We start from the raw sequence: 18,665 nt of genomic DNA, 5'->3' as shown, positions 1-18,665 counted from the left end.
TTGTTGATTTTAAGGGATTGATTTCTGTATTTCACCATTAAATGTGATGTTCATGAATAATTGTTTTTATGGTTTGTTACCATGATGAAGAAATTTTATACTTTTCTAAAGGCTATTTGGGACTAAAGGATGATGAAATGAGGTAAAGAAGTCTCAAGTTGCAGAGTTGCATCTTACTCTGAATTTGTGACACATAATTGTGGTTCCAAGTAAAATTCTTCCAACCTACTTTTTTTTTTCAGTTGAGATTTGAAAGTTATTTGCATATTCTAAGTACAAGTTCTTTATCAGAGACAGGCTTTGCAAATATTTTCTCCCAATCCATTACTTGTTTTCTCATTCTTTTAAAGAGCAGAATTTGTTCAAGCCCTGTTTACCTGTTTTCTCTTTGCTCTGCAGAAACTTTGCCTAACCCAAAGTCACAAAGATTGTTTGCTTATGTTTTCTTTTAAAATTTCTATAGTTTTAGTTTTACATTTGGTTTATGATCTATTTTAAATTCTATGTGTTACAGTGTTATAAAGTATGAATCAAAGTGCTTTTTTGTGAGGACTAGGGGATTGAGAAATGTGAATATTCCTTTCTTCCAGCATCATTTGTTGAAAAGACTATCTTTTCACCACTGAATTTTCTTTGCACTTATTTTAAGTCAATTCGCCATATACATGTGGCTGTGTTTCTGGGCTTCTCTTCTGTTTTGTTCATCTACTTGTCTTTTTGTTTATACTACACTGTTGTGATGGCTAGCTATATAGGAACTCTTGAAACCAGATAGTGTGAATCCTCCAACTTTGCATTTCCTTTCCAAAATTGTTTTGGCTAATCTGGATTTGACTAACATAGATTTTAGAATTTGCTACCAGAAACAAAAACCTGTTTGGGTATTGATTGGGATTATGTTGAATTTATAGATCAATTTGGAGAGTTGATGTTTTAAATAGTCTTAAGTCCTCTGTCCCATGAACACAGTATTTATTTAGTTCTTTATTATTTTTAATATTTCCCTCTATATTTTCTGTTTGTTTTCTATGTAAGTCTATGTTTTATGAAAGATTCTTTAAGTACTTTTAAAATAATCTTGTGTACCATTAGCACTATTGGAAATAAATCTTGATTAGAAGTGTTAACCAATATCATAAATTTAATAATTTATCCTTTAAAACTGTCTGCAGTTTATCAGTGTTTGTCAAATGTGAGTCAAAAGAAACAGTTTAATGACTCACATTCAGCATTTTAAAAAGATGAAATAGGATAGAAAGTACCACAGTGGATCACAGTGAGGGAAGTAAGTGAAACTTCTTGTTACAGTTTTATACATCCACCTACTCTCCACCCCCACCCACCCCCATACATAGTCCAGACTTAAAACTTATTTAAATGTAAAGTTAAAATATTTAACTTTAGAATCATAAATGGCTATGTAGATATTTCACATAAGATCCTAAATTAAAGTGCTAGATTTTCTTGACTTCCTGCTGCCTTCTTTTCCTTCTTCCAAAATTTACTAGTAAGTACACATTTTCAGTACAGTCTTCTTAGTGTAGGTTCATGACCATGAGCATATTGCATAAGCTTCTAAAATATGCATGTAAGTGATATTTTAAATAAATATATGTTTGCTCATTATAAGTTTCTAAAATTCTGATAGATGGGTGTTCTTGATGAATTTCTTTTCACTGGTGATAACCTAGCTTTGATTAGATTATCCATTGTCGTTTTTTGACTGTGTGACTTCCTAAGTTTCACCCTATCATGCTCTGAAATAGAACTTTTAAGACCTTCTTGGTATGAGCCTGCTTTGTATCCAGAAACATTCTTCAAAAATTTTTCAGTGTGTCTTTGTATTGACTGCTTTGGTTTAGAAAAATCACACTTGACAAAATGACAATTTTGCAGATAGCTGGTTATATACTGTTTTACACATACAGAGTCCACATTAACTTGAGAAGTAGTTTATTAGAATTTGCTAGGCAATATTCTACATGGTAGCAGTGAATGGCAAAAGGTGTTTTTGTTTGCTCAGGTCGGGGAGAAAGGTTGAAGTCTTAATTAGATTCTTAAGGGTTTTAGATTTTTTTTTTAAATTTCTGGTCCAGATTTATAATATTCATTCATTAAGAGCTACCTATTAATATGTCACTCCGCCTTGAGGAATTTAACAGTTTTTCTAGATTATTTTATTTGAATTTATAATGTAGCTAATGTGTACATGAAACACAAAGGAAAATATTTATTTCTTCCTTTATTATAGGATCAGCGGCAAACTGAAGCCATCCAATTGCTGCAAGCACAGCTGACCAACATGACACAGCTTGTTTCAAATTTATCAACAACAGTAGCAGAATTAAAACATGAGGTAATTGTTACTGATGGTACTGTAGGAAACAGTGTCATAAAGATTGGTTTCATATCTAAGAACTTTAATCCAAGAAGATTGTCATTTATAGAGAGCTTTTACAGAACACCAGAATGTGGTGGTTTAAAGTTATGGAAATACATTAATTATCATAATGCTTTGGAAAACATGGCTTTCATAGCTTAGGCCTTAGCTACAATACAGTTATAAAGCAGTTCTATTAGGCCTTTTGAAAACCATTGGTAGTTGCAGTATATACTTCATTTTCAGTTCAGAAAAGCTTATTATTAAGTTGCTTGCTGCTGCTCAGTTGTGTCCATCTCTGTGACTCCATGAACTAGAGCCCACCCGGCTCCTCTGTCCATGGGATTTTCTAGACTGGACTGGAGTGAGTTGCCGTATCCTCCTCCAGGGGATCTTCCCAACCCAGAGATTGAACCCGTGTCTCTTGCGTTTCCTGCATTGGCAGGTGGATTCTTTTATTTACCACTGAGCCACCTGGAAGCCCCATTAAGCTGCTTAATGAAACAAACTTTTCATTGATTTAAGAAGCATTTATTGCAACACAAATGTGTGTCAGGCATGAACTATCCAGTCCTTGGTTTAGGCATACAGCAGTCAGTAGCCCCTGGTAGAGAATGACACGTTTATGTGTGGACTGGTGGTGCTCTAAGTGTTGCTGCTTTGGCTCAGGTGGTGTTGGAAGGCTTACCTGAGGAAGTGGCGTTAGAACTGAGTGCTCAAGAGAAGTTAGCATCCACACAGAGCTTGGGGTCAGAACATGCCTGTTAGTAGCAGAAGTAGGACAAAGGGCCTGTGATTAAAAACAGTGCAGTGTGTTTGGGGTTGGAAAGAAGGCTGGTGTGCAATACATAACAGACATCATTCCACGTCTGTTCATGGAGACCTACCTCATCCCCGGATTCTGTAGTTTGCACTGTCGCCTGGCATTCCTGTGGGTTTATGCACTTGGCCCATGAAGCCAAGTGCATAGTTTCTTATGTTTTGCTTGATAATTAATTTTGCAACAAAGGTCTTAATTCACAAAAACAAAAAACCAAAAAAGGAAGAAGAAAGCTGGTGTAGCTGGAACAGAGTGAATGTGAGAGGTGAGGGTAAGAAATGAGTTCATGAAATCGGCAGAGACCTGATCATGTAGCCCTTTGTAGGCAGTTTAGAGTTTGAATTTTATTCTCATAATTGCAAGTCATTGGAAAGTATTAAGTAAAGAAGTAACATGGATCATTTCATCGACAGCACTTTGAGCTCCCTACTTGCTCTGTGGAAAATTGCTTCTTTGAGACCATCTAGAGCGCAAGTAGGGAGGAGACCAATTAAGGAAGTGATTGAAATAGCCTGAATGAGGTGGTGTTGGCTTGGTTTAGGATTTTAGGAGTGGGGAATAGTGTGGAGTTGCTAAACTCAGGATATAGTTAAGAGATAGAAGGACAAGCTTGTTGGGAATTTGGATGTAGGTCATAAGGAATTAAGGGTGATCCTTAGGCTTAAATCACTGGGTAATGGGTGGTTTAGTTTTGTATGAGAAAGACAGGTAGGAGCATTTTTTTTTCCTCACTCAAAAGGATAGTACAAATGATAAAAAATGAAATGTATGTAGCAGAATGTAAGATTGGAGAACATAGGTGAAAGGCATACATATGTCCATCGTACTATTTTTTAAACTTTTCCATGGGTTTGAAAATTTTTAAAGATTGAGAGGGGGAAAGAAGAAAAAGGAGAACGTTGCCTTTGTAGTACATTTGCAAAGGACTTGGCCTGCATTTATGATTTTGAAGAACTTTGAAAAAAATGTTTAAAATGGTTTGTCCTTTGAACTTTAGATTTCAGTGTTTTTTCCTAATATGATTTTCAAACTGTTATTAAGCTCTCTTCTCATCTCAGGTTTCAGATCGACAGAGCTATCTTGTCATATCTTTGGTTCTCTGTGTTGTCTTGGGACTGATGCTTTGTATGCAGCGTTGTCGAAACACTTCTCAATTTGATGGAGATTATATTTCAAAACTTCCTAAAAGTAATCAGTATCCAAGCCCTAAAAGGTAAGTCAGCATTATTTCACAATTTTCCTCTTATTTGAGAAACTTGAGCAAGTGAAAGATACTGAGATAATTTCTCTCCCCATATGATTATCTTGAAACCAAAATGTTAAAAACTTGGAACTAGTGAGAGGGTCCTGTGCCTGGAAGGTTCTATAGACTCTGATAGAGAAAACACTAAATACATAAAAAACCCAGTAGTGGTTGTGAAAGATACTTCAATGTGGAATTCGAAGGGGGAGGAGGAGAATAGGTATTTTAATACAGCACCTTTTAGAGAAGAATTGGTGAATTTTTTTTTTTACATGTGGTATCTATAACTGGAGTGTTACCTTAGAGATAAGTCCTATATGGCATGTACAGTTTTCTAGCATTCACCTAACCCCAAATACAGAGTAAATTATATGTATTTTACTCATCATTCCCAATGTTGATTTTTCTTAATGTTAGGTGTTTTTCTTCCTATGATGATATGAGTTTGAAAAGGAGAACTTCATTTCCACTCATCAGATCCAAGTCTCTACAGTTAACTGGGAAAGAAGGTAGATTTTTGTGCATATGTAACATGTATACAGAAAAGTGAATCTAGCTTCCTTCTAGAACAAGTATAATGTCAATGTTGTGTTGGAGACCGTCTGCAACCGAACAGTGGGTGTGAGTGGCCTTTGTGCTGTGTCAAAGCCACTACCATTTCCACACTTTACCTTTGTTCCTAAAAGTCCAGAGGGTGGGGCGGGACGGGGGGCTTAGTTTAATTAGCCATTGATAGCCTGTTTGCACATGCTCCTGTTTAGAAGTATTTCTTTTTAGAAAGGGGTGTTTGAGAAAGTTCAGCAGATATGGAAAACCTGAATGTGCTCCCATAGTATCCTGTGCTTATCTGCTTCCTCTTCCTATACAGGTAGGACCCCTTTTGTCTCTAGGACTGTGAGGCACTTTATGAAAAATAAATCTTTTTCTTTTTTACAGTCCAAGGTCTATAATAGTATTCCATAGTCTAACACTTGATGAATACTTAAATTTAATAAATGAATGAATGTGTACTGAGTGGCTTTCATATATCAGTACTTTTTTTTAAATTTTATTTTTTAACTTTACAATATTGTATTGGTTTTTGCCATATATCAACATGACTTTTTAATATTAGTACTGTAATTAGTGCTTACTGAGACATATCTTCATAGCAATATTAAAATAATTAATCGTATATTTCAGCTAATGCTTTCTTAATAATCATTGGATTCTCTTTCTTTAGGATTTAGTAACTGAGCAGTGTGTTTCAATTGATTAAATCATTCAGGCAATCATTCCTGTGCTGCTCTGGTTTACTGTTACCATGAAACTTTACGGACTTAATCCGTAAACATGTATGTTTACTTAAAAATAGTAAATTTCTTCCTACTTCCTGCTCTTTTCTTTTTTTTCTTTTGGCTGATACGTCTTTTTATAATTGAATTTTTTTAATGAAGTATAATTTGTACAGGATTTTATACTTAATCATTTATAAAGTTTGGTGGATTTTCACAAACCACACATAACTATGTGACCATCACCTACATTAAGAAGTACAGCATTATCTAGCACCCCAGAAACTTCCTTGTGCTCCTTAGTCATTACCCATTTCCTCTCAGTAGAGTCACTGCTTATTTTGATATTGTGAGATTCACCATGTCGTTGAGTATAGTTGTAGTTAGTGTTGCCTTATGCAAACATACTATTCATTATTCGTTTCCATTGGATTATTTTCTTGCATACACACATCTGTTGGGTATATAGCAGAAATGGAATTGCTGGATCATAAGATTCTGTCTACTCCACTTTAGTAAATACCACCACACAGTTTGCCAAGAATGTTGTGTGAACATTCAGCTGTTTTTTAGAGTTCCATTTGTTCTACATCCATATTAAGATTTAACATTTAGTATTGTTGATCTTTTAGCTGTATTCGTGTGATTATGAAATACCAATATGTTGAGGTATTTTTCCTTCTCAGCATTTCTAGTCCCATTCTAAATTAGTTGAAAGCCTGACTGTTTCTTTTCTTTTTATGTAACTCTTCAAGGCCAGGTAGAATATAGCCTTTTGTACCTGATAGTAGTATTACTTGTATTTTAAACAACTGTATCATCTTGGTTCATCTTTATAATTTAAAAAGTTGAGTACAATAGTCAAGAAACTAATTCTGATTCTGCTATTCATTAATTCATTTATTTCTTCTCCTAATTTGAATTAAATATCATCTTATGAAATTTACTATTGTCTACTTTGATTTTAGCCATCTTTGTACTTGCCTTATTTTTAATTCCAAACTCTATGAGAAGGGCCCATTTCTTATTTTGTTTTCTTATTGTAGTAAAAAAACATACAACATAAAATTTACCAACTTGAAATTTAAGTTTCTCTTAGAAATTTAATTGTTATATATATACTTCAGTAATGTTTAGTATGTTCACAATGATGTGAAACAGGTCTCCAGAAGTGTTTCATTTTGTAAATCTGGAACACTGTATTTATTAAACAACTACCTTTTTTCCCCTTCCTCCCAGCCCCTGGTCACCATCAATGTATTTTCTGTTCTTGTGAATTTGAATATTTCAGATACCTTATATAAGTGAAATCATGTATTATTCATCTTTCTCTGACTGGCTTATTTCACTTAGCATAATGTCCTCAAGTTTCATCCATGTTGTAACATGTGACAGGATTTCTGTTTAAAGACTGAATAATATTATGTTGTACAGATAGATACTATACTTTGTTTATTTATCTGTTGATGGGCACTTGGGTTGCTTCTGCCTCTTGGCTATCGTGAAATAATGCTGTTGTGAACATGAGTGTGCAAATACGTCTTTAAATCCTTGCTTTCAGTCCTGGATATGTAGTTGACCCTTGAACAGTGCTGGAGTTAAGGCCACCGAATCTGTACAGTTGAAAATACGTGTATAATTTATTGTTAGCCCTCCATATCCGTGGTTCCTCCATTTTTGAGGTTCTGCATCCATGGAGTCAGCCAACCAAATATTATGTAGTTCTATAGTATTTACTGTTGAAAAAAAATCCACATATAAATAGACTCACATATCCATGTATAAGTAGACTTCAAACCCATGTTATTAGAGGGTCAGCTGTGTACTCAAGCGCGATTGCTGAATCATATGGTAGTTCTATTTTGTGAAGAACCTTTACAGTGTTTTCCATAGTGCTTGCATCATTTTACAGTCCCACCAACAGTGCATAGTGGTTCCAGATTTCTCCACATCCTCACCAATACTTGTTTTCTGTTTTGATAGTAGCCATCCTGATGGGTGTGTGGTGATACCTCATTTTGCTTTTGATTTGTGTTTCTCTGATGATTAGTGATGTTGATCATCTTTTCATATGTTTGTTGGCCATTTGTAAATCATCTTTGAAGAAATGTCTATTCAAGTCCTTTGCTCATTTTAAAACCAGGTTATTTTTTGCTTAATTGTAGGAGTTCTGTATATTCTGGATATTAATCCTGCATCAAGTATATGATTCACAGATACATTCTCCCATTCTGTAGGTTGCATTTTCACTCTGATGATTTTGTCCTATGATGGACAAAATCTTTTTAAGTTTGATGTAGTCCTCTTTGTCTCTTTTTGCTTTTGTTGCTTGTACTTTAACTAGTACATCCAAGAAATCATTGCCAAGGCCAGTGTTATAAAGTTTTTATAACTTTTTGGAAAAAGAAACTTCGTAACACTGGGCTTGGATGTGACATTTAAAGTACAAGCAACAAAAGCAAAAACAAAGAGGACCACATCTATTTTAAGTTAATTTTTGTATATGATGTAGGATAAGGGTTCAACTTCATTCTTTCGCATGTAGATATCCAGCTTTCTAGCAGTGTTCATTGAAGAGACTGTTCATTCCCCACTGAAGGGTCTTGGCACCCTTGTTGAAGGTTATTTGACCATTTGTGTGAGGGTTTATTTCTGGACTGTTTTCTTTCCCCCTGTTGTTCTGTATGTCTGTCTTTATACCAGTACTGTTTTGATTACTGTGTTTGAAATCAGGCAGTGTGAGTCCTATAATTTTATTTTTCTTTTTCACAATTGCTTTGCCTATTTAAGGTACTTGGGATTTGATATGAATTTTAAGATGCATTTCATTAAAAAAAAGAATACTATTGGAATTTTGATAGGGCTTATACTTAATCTGTAGGTCGTTTTGGTAGTATATGGACATCTTGACAATATGAAATCTTCCAGTCATGAACATGAGATACTGCTCAGTTTGTACCTTCTTTAATTTTTTTCATCAGTGTTTTATAGATTATACTTAGATTTGCATCTCTCACTTCTGTTGACCATCCAAGTAGACCTAAACTATTTTGATTTTTGTAATACATTTTTGTTGTGAAATACCAAAAAGTGCATAAAACTGAAATGTACAACATGCAGAGTAATTATAAAGTGAACACCTGTGTAACTAACACCCAGATCAAGAAATAGAGCAAGACCAGCACTTTTGGTATTGCTTTTTGTAGAGGTAACTATCTTGATTTTTGAATTAGTTGTCATCTTCATTTTCATAAGTTTTACCATCAGTGTTTGTGTTTCTCAGCAATACAATTGGATTTTTGCCTGGTTTTGAGCTTTTGATAAATGAAATTATACTATATATACTCCTTTTGCCTTCTTTCCTTCAACATTCTATTTGTAAGGTTCGTATACATAATTGTACTTCATTTTCAATATTGTATAGTATTTCAGTAACTGACTAAATTACAATGTAGTTATCCATTCTGCTGTGTTATTTACAGTTTGGGGTTATTACAGATAATGCTGGTGTAAACATTCCCTTTGTTTGTATATAGGCAGAGAGTTGCCTAAGTTTCTCTAGGAATATTTTTGTTGTTGTGTTGCTAAGTCATTTCCTATACTTTTGCAAGTCCATGGATTTTTGCAAGCCTACCAGTCTCCTCTGTCCATGGGACTCCCCAGACAAGAGTACTGGAGTGGGTTACCATTTCCATCTGGGGTGGAGGGAGTAGGGGATGGAATCTTTCTGCCCCAGGAGTTGAAGCTGCCTGCTTGGCAGGCGTATTCTTTACTGCTGAGCCACCTGGGAAGCCCCCTCTAGGAATATTACCTAGATGTAAAATTGCTGGGTTGTAGAGTATGCTAATCTATAAGTTACAAGATAATGGCATACTTTTCCAAAGTGGTCGTATCAGTTTATCCTTCCACCAGTACCATGAGAATTTCCATTGTCTACACTTTGGCCAGCGCACAGTCAGAATTGTCAAGTTTTAAAGTGTTTGTTAACCTTATTTTAGTTATAATTTGCATTTACCTGATTACTAGTGAAGTTGAGCATGCTTACTTAGGCCTTTTAATCATTTGACTTTCTTGGACATTGAAATTTTTGCCTGTTCTTTTATTTGGTTGTTTACCTCTTTCCTGTTGGCTTATAGTTATTTTTAAAATTTGTATCCTAATTGTTAGTTCGTTAATGTTGCAGATAATCTTATTTCACTCTTGAGGCTATTTATTTTCTTTTCTTTTACATGGAGTCTTTTTAAATAAGAAAAAGAAGCTTTTAATTTTAATGTAATCAAACTTCTGGGATTTTTTTTTCCCGGTGTGGTTATTGCTTCTTCTGTGTTGTTTAAACAGATTTTTTTTTTTTTTTTACTGTTTATGAATGATATTCTCTTATAGTTCTAGTGTTTGGTTTTTATTTTTAGATTTCTAAGATACCTGGAATTGATTTTTTGTATGTGGTTTTAGGTAGGAAATCCATTGTAAAATTTGTATGAAATTCAGTTGTTTTAGGTTGCTCAGCCATTATTGGGTCTTTGTTTCCATGTTAATTTAGAATCATTTATTAAGTGTTTCATTGAAAAATTATTAGGCTTTTGGTTGATTACATTGATTCTACGTATCAATTTGGGAAGAACGTAGCATCTCTGTGTACTCCAAAAAGCCAAACTTTTGAAAGTTTTATTTCTAGAATATTTTTTGATGTTGTTGAAAATTGCGTTTTGTGTGTGTTTGTGTTTATTGCTGGTATGTAGAAACGCAGTGGATTTTGGTGCTATTGACATTTTCCATATTCTTTGATTCTCTGCTTGCTGGATCTTCAGATAGAGGAGTGTTAAAGTCTCCAGCTGTAATAGTAGGTTCATCTGTTTCTTCTTGTAGTTCTACCGGTTTTTGCCTCATGTATTCTGCCATTCTGTGAGATGCATACAGAGTAAAGATTGTTATGCTTTTTGGATAATGGACCCCTTTATCATCATGAAATATCCTCTTTATCCTGAATAAATTTCCTTGCTCTGAAGTTTACTCTCTCTGAAATTAATATGCCATTCCTGCTTTCTTTTGATTTGTGTTAGCATGGTATATCTTTCTTCATCCTTGTGTCTTTAATCTCTATATATCTTTATATTTAAAGTGGACTTCTTATGAGCAACATATGGTTGAATCTTGTTGTTTGATCCACTTTTACAGTCTTATAAATTGGTGTATTTAGGCCTTTAAGTTTAAAGTGATTTGATATTTATCCAACTGTATTTGCTATATTTGTTACTGTTTTCTATTTGTTGCCCTCATTCTTTATTCCTGTTACTGTCTTCCACATTTTTTCTGCCTTTTGTGGTTTTAACTGAGCAAATTATATGTTTTCATTTTTTTCCTTTCATAGCATATGTTAAAAAATTATGACTTTTTTTTTTAGGGTCCCAGAGTTTACAGTATACATTTACAACTAATACAAGTCCACTTTCAAATAACACTATATTACTCTAGAAGTAGTACATATATTTTGTAACAACAAAATATTTCTAATTCCTCCCTTCCATCCCTTGTATCAGTGCTGTCATTCTTTTTATTTTTACCTAATCTTGTCTATTTACATAAGCATACTCAAGTACTTTGTTGCTATTATTATTTTGAACAAATTGTTATGTTATGGATTAAGAATAAGAAAAGTGAAAGTTTTTATCTTCCCTTCCTTTATTCCTTCTCTGATGCTCTTACTTTATGCAAAACTGGGTTTCTAACCTACCTTATTTTCCTCCTTTCTAAAGAACTGCTTTTTAACATTACTTGTAAAGCAGGTCTGTTGGCAATTTTAGGTCCTCAATTTTAGCTTATATCTTTGATTTTTTGAAATTTGTATATGATAGGCCTCGTTGTAGTATTTTGGGCATTTGTCCTGCTTGTTGTTCTAAGTTTCCTGGAGCTGTGGTTACAGTCTGATGTCAATTTGAGAAGATTCTGTCATTATTACTTAAAATATTGCATCTATTCCTTTCTCCCTTCCTTATCCTCCTGTGTTCTCATTACTTGTACGTTACACCTTTTGGAGTCATCCCATGGTTTTTGGATAGTCTGTTCAATTTTTTTTTTAAGTCTTGTTTCTCTTTGTATTTTAGATTTGGAAATTTCTATCATCATATTCTCAAGTTTAGTGGTTCTTTACTCAGTCTATTAATGAACCCAGAGGGATTCTTCATTTTTGTTCCTGTGTTTGATCTCTATCTAGCATTTTTTAAACTCCTTTTTAGAATTTTTCTGCTTATATTATCCATCTCTTCTTGCATGTTGTCTGATTTTTTTCAATTTACATCCTTAATGTATTTTTTAAAAAAATTCCTGATCTAATAATAATGTCAACATTTCTGTCACATCTAACTCTGGTTCTGATGCTTGTTTAGTCTTTTCAAACTATGTTTACCCTTTTTAAAATGCCTTGTAATTTTCTGTTGAAAGAGTATAATGTACAGGTCATCTCTAATTTATGATGATTTGACTTGATTTTTCAACTTTATGATTGTGTGAAAACAACGTGCATTCAGTAGAAACTGTACTTCGGTTGTTGATGTCTCCCTGGCTAGGAATATGCAGTATGATTCCATGTTGCCAGACAGTGGTGGCAAGGTCTCTGGGAAAAAATGACTTGCGTTTCACTTGACGGGCCTGGATTCCTGCTTTTCCTTCAATTGTGGCCTGGGATTACTTACTTACTTAGTCTTGACAGCCTAAGTAAGTGCTGTTGATGCTGCTGCTAAGTTGCTTCAGTCGTGTCCAACTCTGTGCTACCCCATAGACGGCAGCCTACCAGGCTCCCCCGTCCCTGGGATTCTCCAGGCAAGAACACTGGAGTGGGTTGCCATTTCCTTCTCCAATGCATGAAAGTGAAAAGTGAGAGTGAAGTCGCTCAGTCGTGTCCGACTCTTCGCAACCACATGGACTGCAGCCCACCAGGCTCCTCCGTCCATGGGATTTTCCAGGCAAGAGTACTGGAGTGGGAAGTGCTGTTGGTGACTTACAAAAAACATTGCTTTTAGTGGAAAATTCGATCTGAAAACCATTAGCAATCATTCCTAGAAGTAGACATCGTGTTTGTTTTTTTTTAAAAAGCAATTTGAATGAGATTAGTAATCTAGTAGAAATGACTATTTAAAGGAATCATTGGATATTTTTATATATTTGATGACTTTCTCTACAAGTTTCTAAGACATAATGTGAAAAATAATAATTCATTGAATCATGTTATTAGTAAATTTCTGGTACATGAAGTTTATTATGAATTTGTTACTTACAAACTTAACGCCTGCATCAAACCATAAATCATTTACTTTTAGTGGGTTGAATAGGACTAAAATCTCATAGCCCCTCTTTTATATGTACATTTATCTTGTCAGTAAAGCTGTCTTGAATGTGCTTAAAGTAATGAAACCTTAGAACCTTAAGTATTTTTGATTTTCTTATCGTACCAGAGTGTTCTGGTATTGATCACAATAAATCATAGTTTTGATCACAGTAAATCATAGTAATAAACAATTAGGAAAAACTTGTTAAACTTCCTTTTGTGTGTATGTTCCTTGAACTGACTTTCATACTATGTGCTTGTTGCACATAATTAACCCATAATTGCAACACAATGTGGAGTTTAGTCTTTTAGAAAAATGTTCATATGATCTGTAAGTTTGGTATTAGCTTACCTGGTAATGTTATTTTTCTTATCAAGTTCAGAGGATAGAGGGTTCCCAGGTGGCTCAGTGGTAAAGAATCCGCCCACAAATGCAGGAAACACTGATTCTATCCCCAAGATAGAAGATCCACTCTAGTATTCTTGCCTGGGAAATCCCATGGACAGAGAAACCTGGTGAGCTGTAGTCCATGGGGTGGCAAAAAAGTCAGACACGATTTAGCGACTAAACAACAAGAGGGTAAAGCTGGTCCAAACAAGGATCCTTACTGTGTTGGTTGAGAGCCAGCTGTTAGTTAAAAACTCAAGTTATTCAATGATGACCAGTCAAGCCCAGGATAAGAATGGTGCCCTCTTCTACCTTGTTGCTTTAGGTTTACTAATTTCAAATGCATAAATATATGTTTAACCTGTTACAAATATAAGTTCATTGGTTCTGTTATGAAAATAATCATAAATGGATAATAGTTATAGTATTTAATCATAGTAGAATCTACTTTACATTTTATATCTGCCTTTTTGTTTTTTCTTACAGTAGACCCAAGTGATTTGTACATTGTAGAACCCCTCAAGTTCTCTCCAGAAAAAAAGGTAATGCTTTGTTTCCTTTCAAGTGTATTGGTGTGTTATGTGGATGTAGATGAAGAAATAGGTGAAAGTTTTACTATAACCTTTACTGGTCCTTAAACTTACTGTTTATTTTCAGTTATGATAATGATTTGTTTACAGGGTCTGCAAACTGTTGCCCATAGGCCATATATGGCCTGTTTTATTATGATCCTGGAACCATTTTTAAAGGGTTATAAAATAAAAGTGAATAGGAGAGAGAGTATGTGACCTGAAAAGCCTAAAATATTTAGTCTCTGGCTTTTACAGAAAAAACTTGCTGACCGCTTGTTGATACTCATTCTTTATTATCAGTGCATGTCAGACAGTGTGTATACCTATTCCTGTAATCCTCATATCAACCTGAAAATGATACTTTCCCCATTTTTTAAGTGGGAAAACTGAAACTCAGAATTTGTATCTTCTTTAAATGACCTATTAAAGAGGTGGCAAAAATCAAAATATACTTAGACTTTTTTGGTTACAAGTGCGGGTTTTTCCCATTTTGCCTCTGAAAGTAAGTTGTACTCATTAGAGGTCCAGGTAGCTCAGTGGTAAAGAATCTGCCTGCCAATGCAGGAGACGCAGGTTCTATCCCTGGGTCTGGAAGATCCCTTGGAGAAGGAAATGGCCACCCACTACAGTATTCTTGCCTGGAAAATCTCATGGAGTGAGGAGTCCATGAGGTCACAAAGGAGTCAGACACAACTTAGCAACTAAGCAAACAACGTTTGTCTCTAGGCTGAAGAACTTGACCATTAAAACCAAATAGCCTAGGATTCAGTCCTAACTTGGCCACTTACTGCCATGTAACTTGGACAGGAAATCAAACTTATGAACCTTAGTTTTCTCATTTGGTAGTCAAGGACAAAATGCTCACCTTTCAGGGTTAGTAAGATACACATGAAAGCAACTGGAAGAATATATAGCACATAATAAGCATTCAGATACCTAATCTATATTCAGAGGTGACAGATAAATGAAGAATTTGGTTGAGTAGTATTACAAAGTGGAAAGCTAATTATGGCAGTATCTGTATAGAACATAACAGTATGTTTTGCTGTTTATAGCACTTCCACTTTCCACCAGGAGGTGGCACTTTACTCCAGTAGCTCAGCTCTCTGAATGTTTGATTAGGTACTGTCAGAGGTCTAATTCCTACCCTTTCTTTTACTTGTGTTAAAGAAGAAACGCTGCAAGTACAAAACTGAAAAAATTGAGACCATAAAGCCGGCTGATCCATTGCACCCTGTAGCCAACGGAGACATAAAAGGAAGAAAGCCTTTTACAAACCAGAGAGATTTTTCTAATATGGGAGAAGTTTATCACTCTTCTTATAAGGGTCCTCCATCTGAAGGAAGCTCAGAAACTTCATCACAGTCAGAAGAGTCTTATTTTTGTGGCATTTCAGCTTGCACAAGTCTGTGCAATGGACAGTCTCAAAAGACAAAAACTGAGAAGAGGGCTTTGAAACGAAGGCGATCTAAAGTCCAAGACCAAGGAAAATTGATAAAAACTTTAATACAGACTAAGTCAGGATCACTGCCGAGTCTGCATGACATAATCAAAGGAAACAAAGAGCTCACCGTGGGAACATTTGGTGTTACAGCAGTCTCGGGACATATCTAAAATTAATCAAACTTTTCATAGTGGAGACTTTTCCTTGTTGTTATTTGAAGAACAGTCTGTGGTATTTGAAGGGTATGGGGAGGGAGAACATATTAATGGGAAAAGTATTCAGAAATTATGATTTCTGCCTTTTTAAAAAGTAGGTGGGATTATGTCAATCTTGGTTAATGAGCTGCAGTTTTACAAGACTGCAAGGACAATGGTAGACATTTTATAAAGATGTTTTTTCACAGATTAATTAATTACTGGGACAAAAGTAATTTGGAAGCCCAGTTGCTTGGGTGGGATAGGAATGAAAGCCTAAACCTCTTCCTTTAGCTTTGTTCCTATTTCTTGCACCTTCCCATATTTATGTGCCTTTTGTCTATTTATAATGCCACTGGAAGAGGAGGAAGAACTTTTTCTGTCATTTGATTTCTTTTATAACTTTGTTAGTTTTTGAAGCTGCAAACACTACAAGGCTTTAAAGTGATCTGTGCCTGGCGTTCAGTAAAAATCAGTTAAGACAGTGTAAAGATCCTAAAGACTTGGCCAGGTAGACTTTTGTTTAGCAAACTCACCTGAAACAGACACTTGATGGAATTTTTAGGTCTATTCTTCTAGGTAAGTGGTGATACTTTTAATGCTATTTTCAGTTAACTTATTCACACTAGTTTCCTTTGGTTACTAATTCAGTGAGAGGAAAAAACAACTACGTGATTTTTTTTTCTTCAAATGATTGGTATTTGCAAATAATTTTTTTTTCCTATAAATTCACGTGTTAAACACATTTAGCCACTTTTAAGGGTTTCCTTTAGCTATGGTACATTTTAAACATTCACAATAAGCACTAATCCTCTTGACTTTGAGATTGTTGTTTTCTCTTAAAAAAGGAAAATTTAAAAGTTTGTCCAGTGAGTCCAGGCCTCATAATCACTGCCTATGTACATATGCACAGAACCAGCTAGTGAGTTTGTCAAGCCTTGTCTAATTGGTCAAGTCTAAAGGGATTACTACTCCTTGGTGTTTGCTTTGTATTGGCTACAAATGTGCAGATATACATGTGTGTTGTCAATGTGTTTGTATTCATTTTGTCTCTTTTCTTTAAAAATAATTGGCAGTGACTTTGAATCAAATGATTTCTAAGTATGTGTTTATACAGTAATGGAGTAAAAGTGGAAAGTTTCTTTTTGAAAGGGAGAGAATTCACTGTTTTGTGTTGTAAAATTTAAGTTATAAGTTATTGAGCACTTTTAGTAATAACTTTTAAACTTGTCTAATACCTTATGGGGGTATTGTTCGTAATGTGACTTATTTAAAGCCTCTTTTGTTTGTTTAAGTTGCTGCTTTACGGTAACAATATGTTTTAGATGATTTACATTTTTTTCCAGTCTGTACAATTAGCCATTCAGAGCAAGAGGGCCTGATTGTATAGAAACCCATTGAAAAGAGGTCCAGATGAGAGCAGAGGTAGAGCAGGAAGTTACACCATCTGTGTGCAGCATCCAGGGTTGTGGAAAGAAGACTTTTAATAATATAACTACGGAGCTGTAGTGCCATTAGAAACTGTGAATTTCCAAATAAATCTGAACACTTGTCTTTATTAATCACTGGCTCTTCTGTTCTTTGAAGGAGAACTTACAAACTTAATACTCTGAACATAGATTCGTTTTTAAAATTAAAATTTTTTAAATTTTAAAAACGAATTTTTAAAATTAAATACAGCAGCATCTTGTTAAATATGTGATTACATTCCGCCAACTACAAACGGATTGAACTTTCACATAAATATTTTGTTCCCTATACAGTCAGAATTGCACCATTTCAAACACTGAAAGAGAGTTTTAAATATTCAGTGGGCTACACATATGTGCCTTCCTCTTACTAGGTGCCATCTCTAAGACTAATTTAAAATTTTTTACATATATAAATATAGCACATTTTACAATTTGGGGTTTGTTTTTCCTCTCTCAGATTATACTTACATGAAGGATAAAAGCAGAAAGTCTTGCCAATAATAGATTTGTGCCTGGTGAGAAGCAAATTATGTGTATGTGTGTGTATAAAATAGGCTTTCAATGTTCCTTGGTAATTAGCTTCATTTTATTTCTTCTGATATTAAGAAAAGCTTTAAAACAGTAAGAAGAAACCGAGGGATCTGTAAGAGCAAGAATACAAAGTAAAGAAGTCCTTTTAATTGGATTTTTTTTCAGATAGAGTTATAAAATTTGAGGAATGAAATCATTTTATTAAGTAAGCCTTGCACAGAAAGGTAGCAGTTCTCTATTCTCTGTCACTACACCCCCCACACTCCCATGTTGCACCCTGACCTTTGCCAATCAAGGATTTCTTTCTGCCTAGCAGCAGCTGTTTTCAGCACTGTATCGCCAGTCACTGTGCTTATTTTGCCACTTACTTACTTGCCAGTTTTTGATGTGCCCCTAATTTGAATATGTAAACTTGTCTGCATGAATATAAAGTAGATATAAATGTATATTTGTTACTCTAGTCAAACAAATTTAAAATCATAGTATAATAACCAACATGTCCATTTGGAATTGTTTTAATTCTCCATTTTATATAACAAAACCATGCAACAGAAGCATGAGACATCCCTCCAAACAATACAACAATGATGGCTTTCTTAAGCTCCCTTTACACCCTGATTTTTCTTATCCCATTCCCAAATCATTTTTCTTTCACTAAAAGGAAAGTTCTCTTTGCTGTAGGGGAGGGGAAAAGCTGACACTCTCCAAATAACATTTTCAGATAAACCTAATTTTTTGTTAGGGCAAAGACAGTGCTTCCTGTCTTTGTCCTTGACTTCCAAGAGTGGCTGAAAGATGGACTTCCCTTTTACCATTTCAACTCAACACCCTTAAAAGTCAACAGTTACAGGAGAGGAATCACGATGATGGAGGAGTAGGATGTGGACCTTACCTCCTCCCATAATACAGCAAAAGCACATCTACGAGTGGCATGATTCACACTGAACATCTACTGAATGCTGGCAGAAGACCTCAGACTTCCAAAAGGCAAAAAACCTTTCATGTAACAAGGTAGGACAAAAGAAG

The 18,665-nt window shown here is 34.8% G+C and overlaps 1 protein-coding gene across 6 annotated transcripts in view; it reads left to right on the top strand.

Annotated features, from left to right (window-relative positions):
* The window catches only part of SUCO (SUN domain containing ossification factor), an 89,510-nt gene extending 72,312 nt beyond the window's left edge, over window positions 1-17,198 (top strand). For 4 of the 6 annotated variants that reach the window (XM_070385283.1, XM_070385281.1, XM_070385282.1 and 1 more), the window contains 5 exons: window positions 2,252-2,356; window positions 4,259-4,413; window positions 4,861-4,952; window positions 13,913-13,968; window positions 15,169-17,198. In XM_070385283.1, coding sequence (XP_070241384.1) covers window positions 2,252-2,356; window positions 4,259-4,413; window positions 4,861-4,952; window positions 13,913-13,968; window positions 15,169-15,612 — 852 coding nt within the window. In that variant the 3' untranslated portion in view covers window positions 15,613-17,198. Of the gene's footprint in view, window positions 1-2,251; window positions 2,357-4,258; window positions 4,414-4,860; window positions 4,953-5,220; window positions 5,312-13,912; window positions 13,969-15,168 lie in introns of all 6 variants that reach the window. The other 2 variants (XR_011467298.1, XM_070385280.1) reach the window with 2 other exon arrangements.
* The last annotated feature ends 1,467 nt before the right edge of the window (window positions 17,199-18,665 follow it).

Source organism: Bos mutus, chromosome 16, assembly GCF_027580195.1.
Source record: "Bos mutus isolate GX-2022 chromosome 16, NWIPB_WYAK_1.1, whole genome shotgun sequence".
NCBI classification, from domain to species: Eukaryota; Metazoa; Chordata; class Mammalia; order Artiodactyla; family Bovidae; genus Bos; species Bos mutus.
Note: the sequence above shows the minus strand (reverse complement) of the source record. Positions and strands in the feature narration are given on the sequence as shown.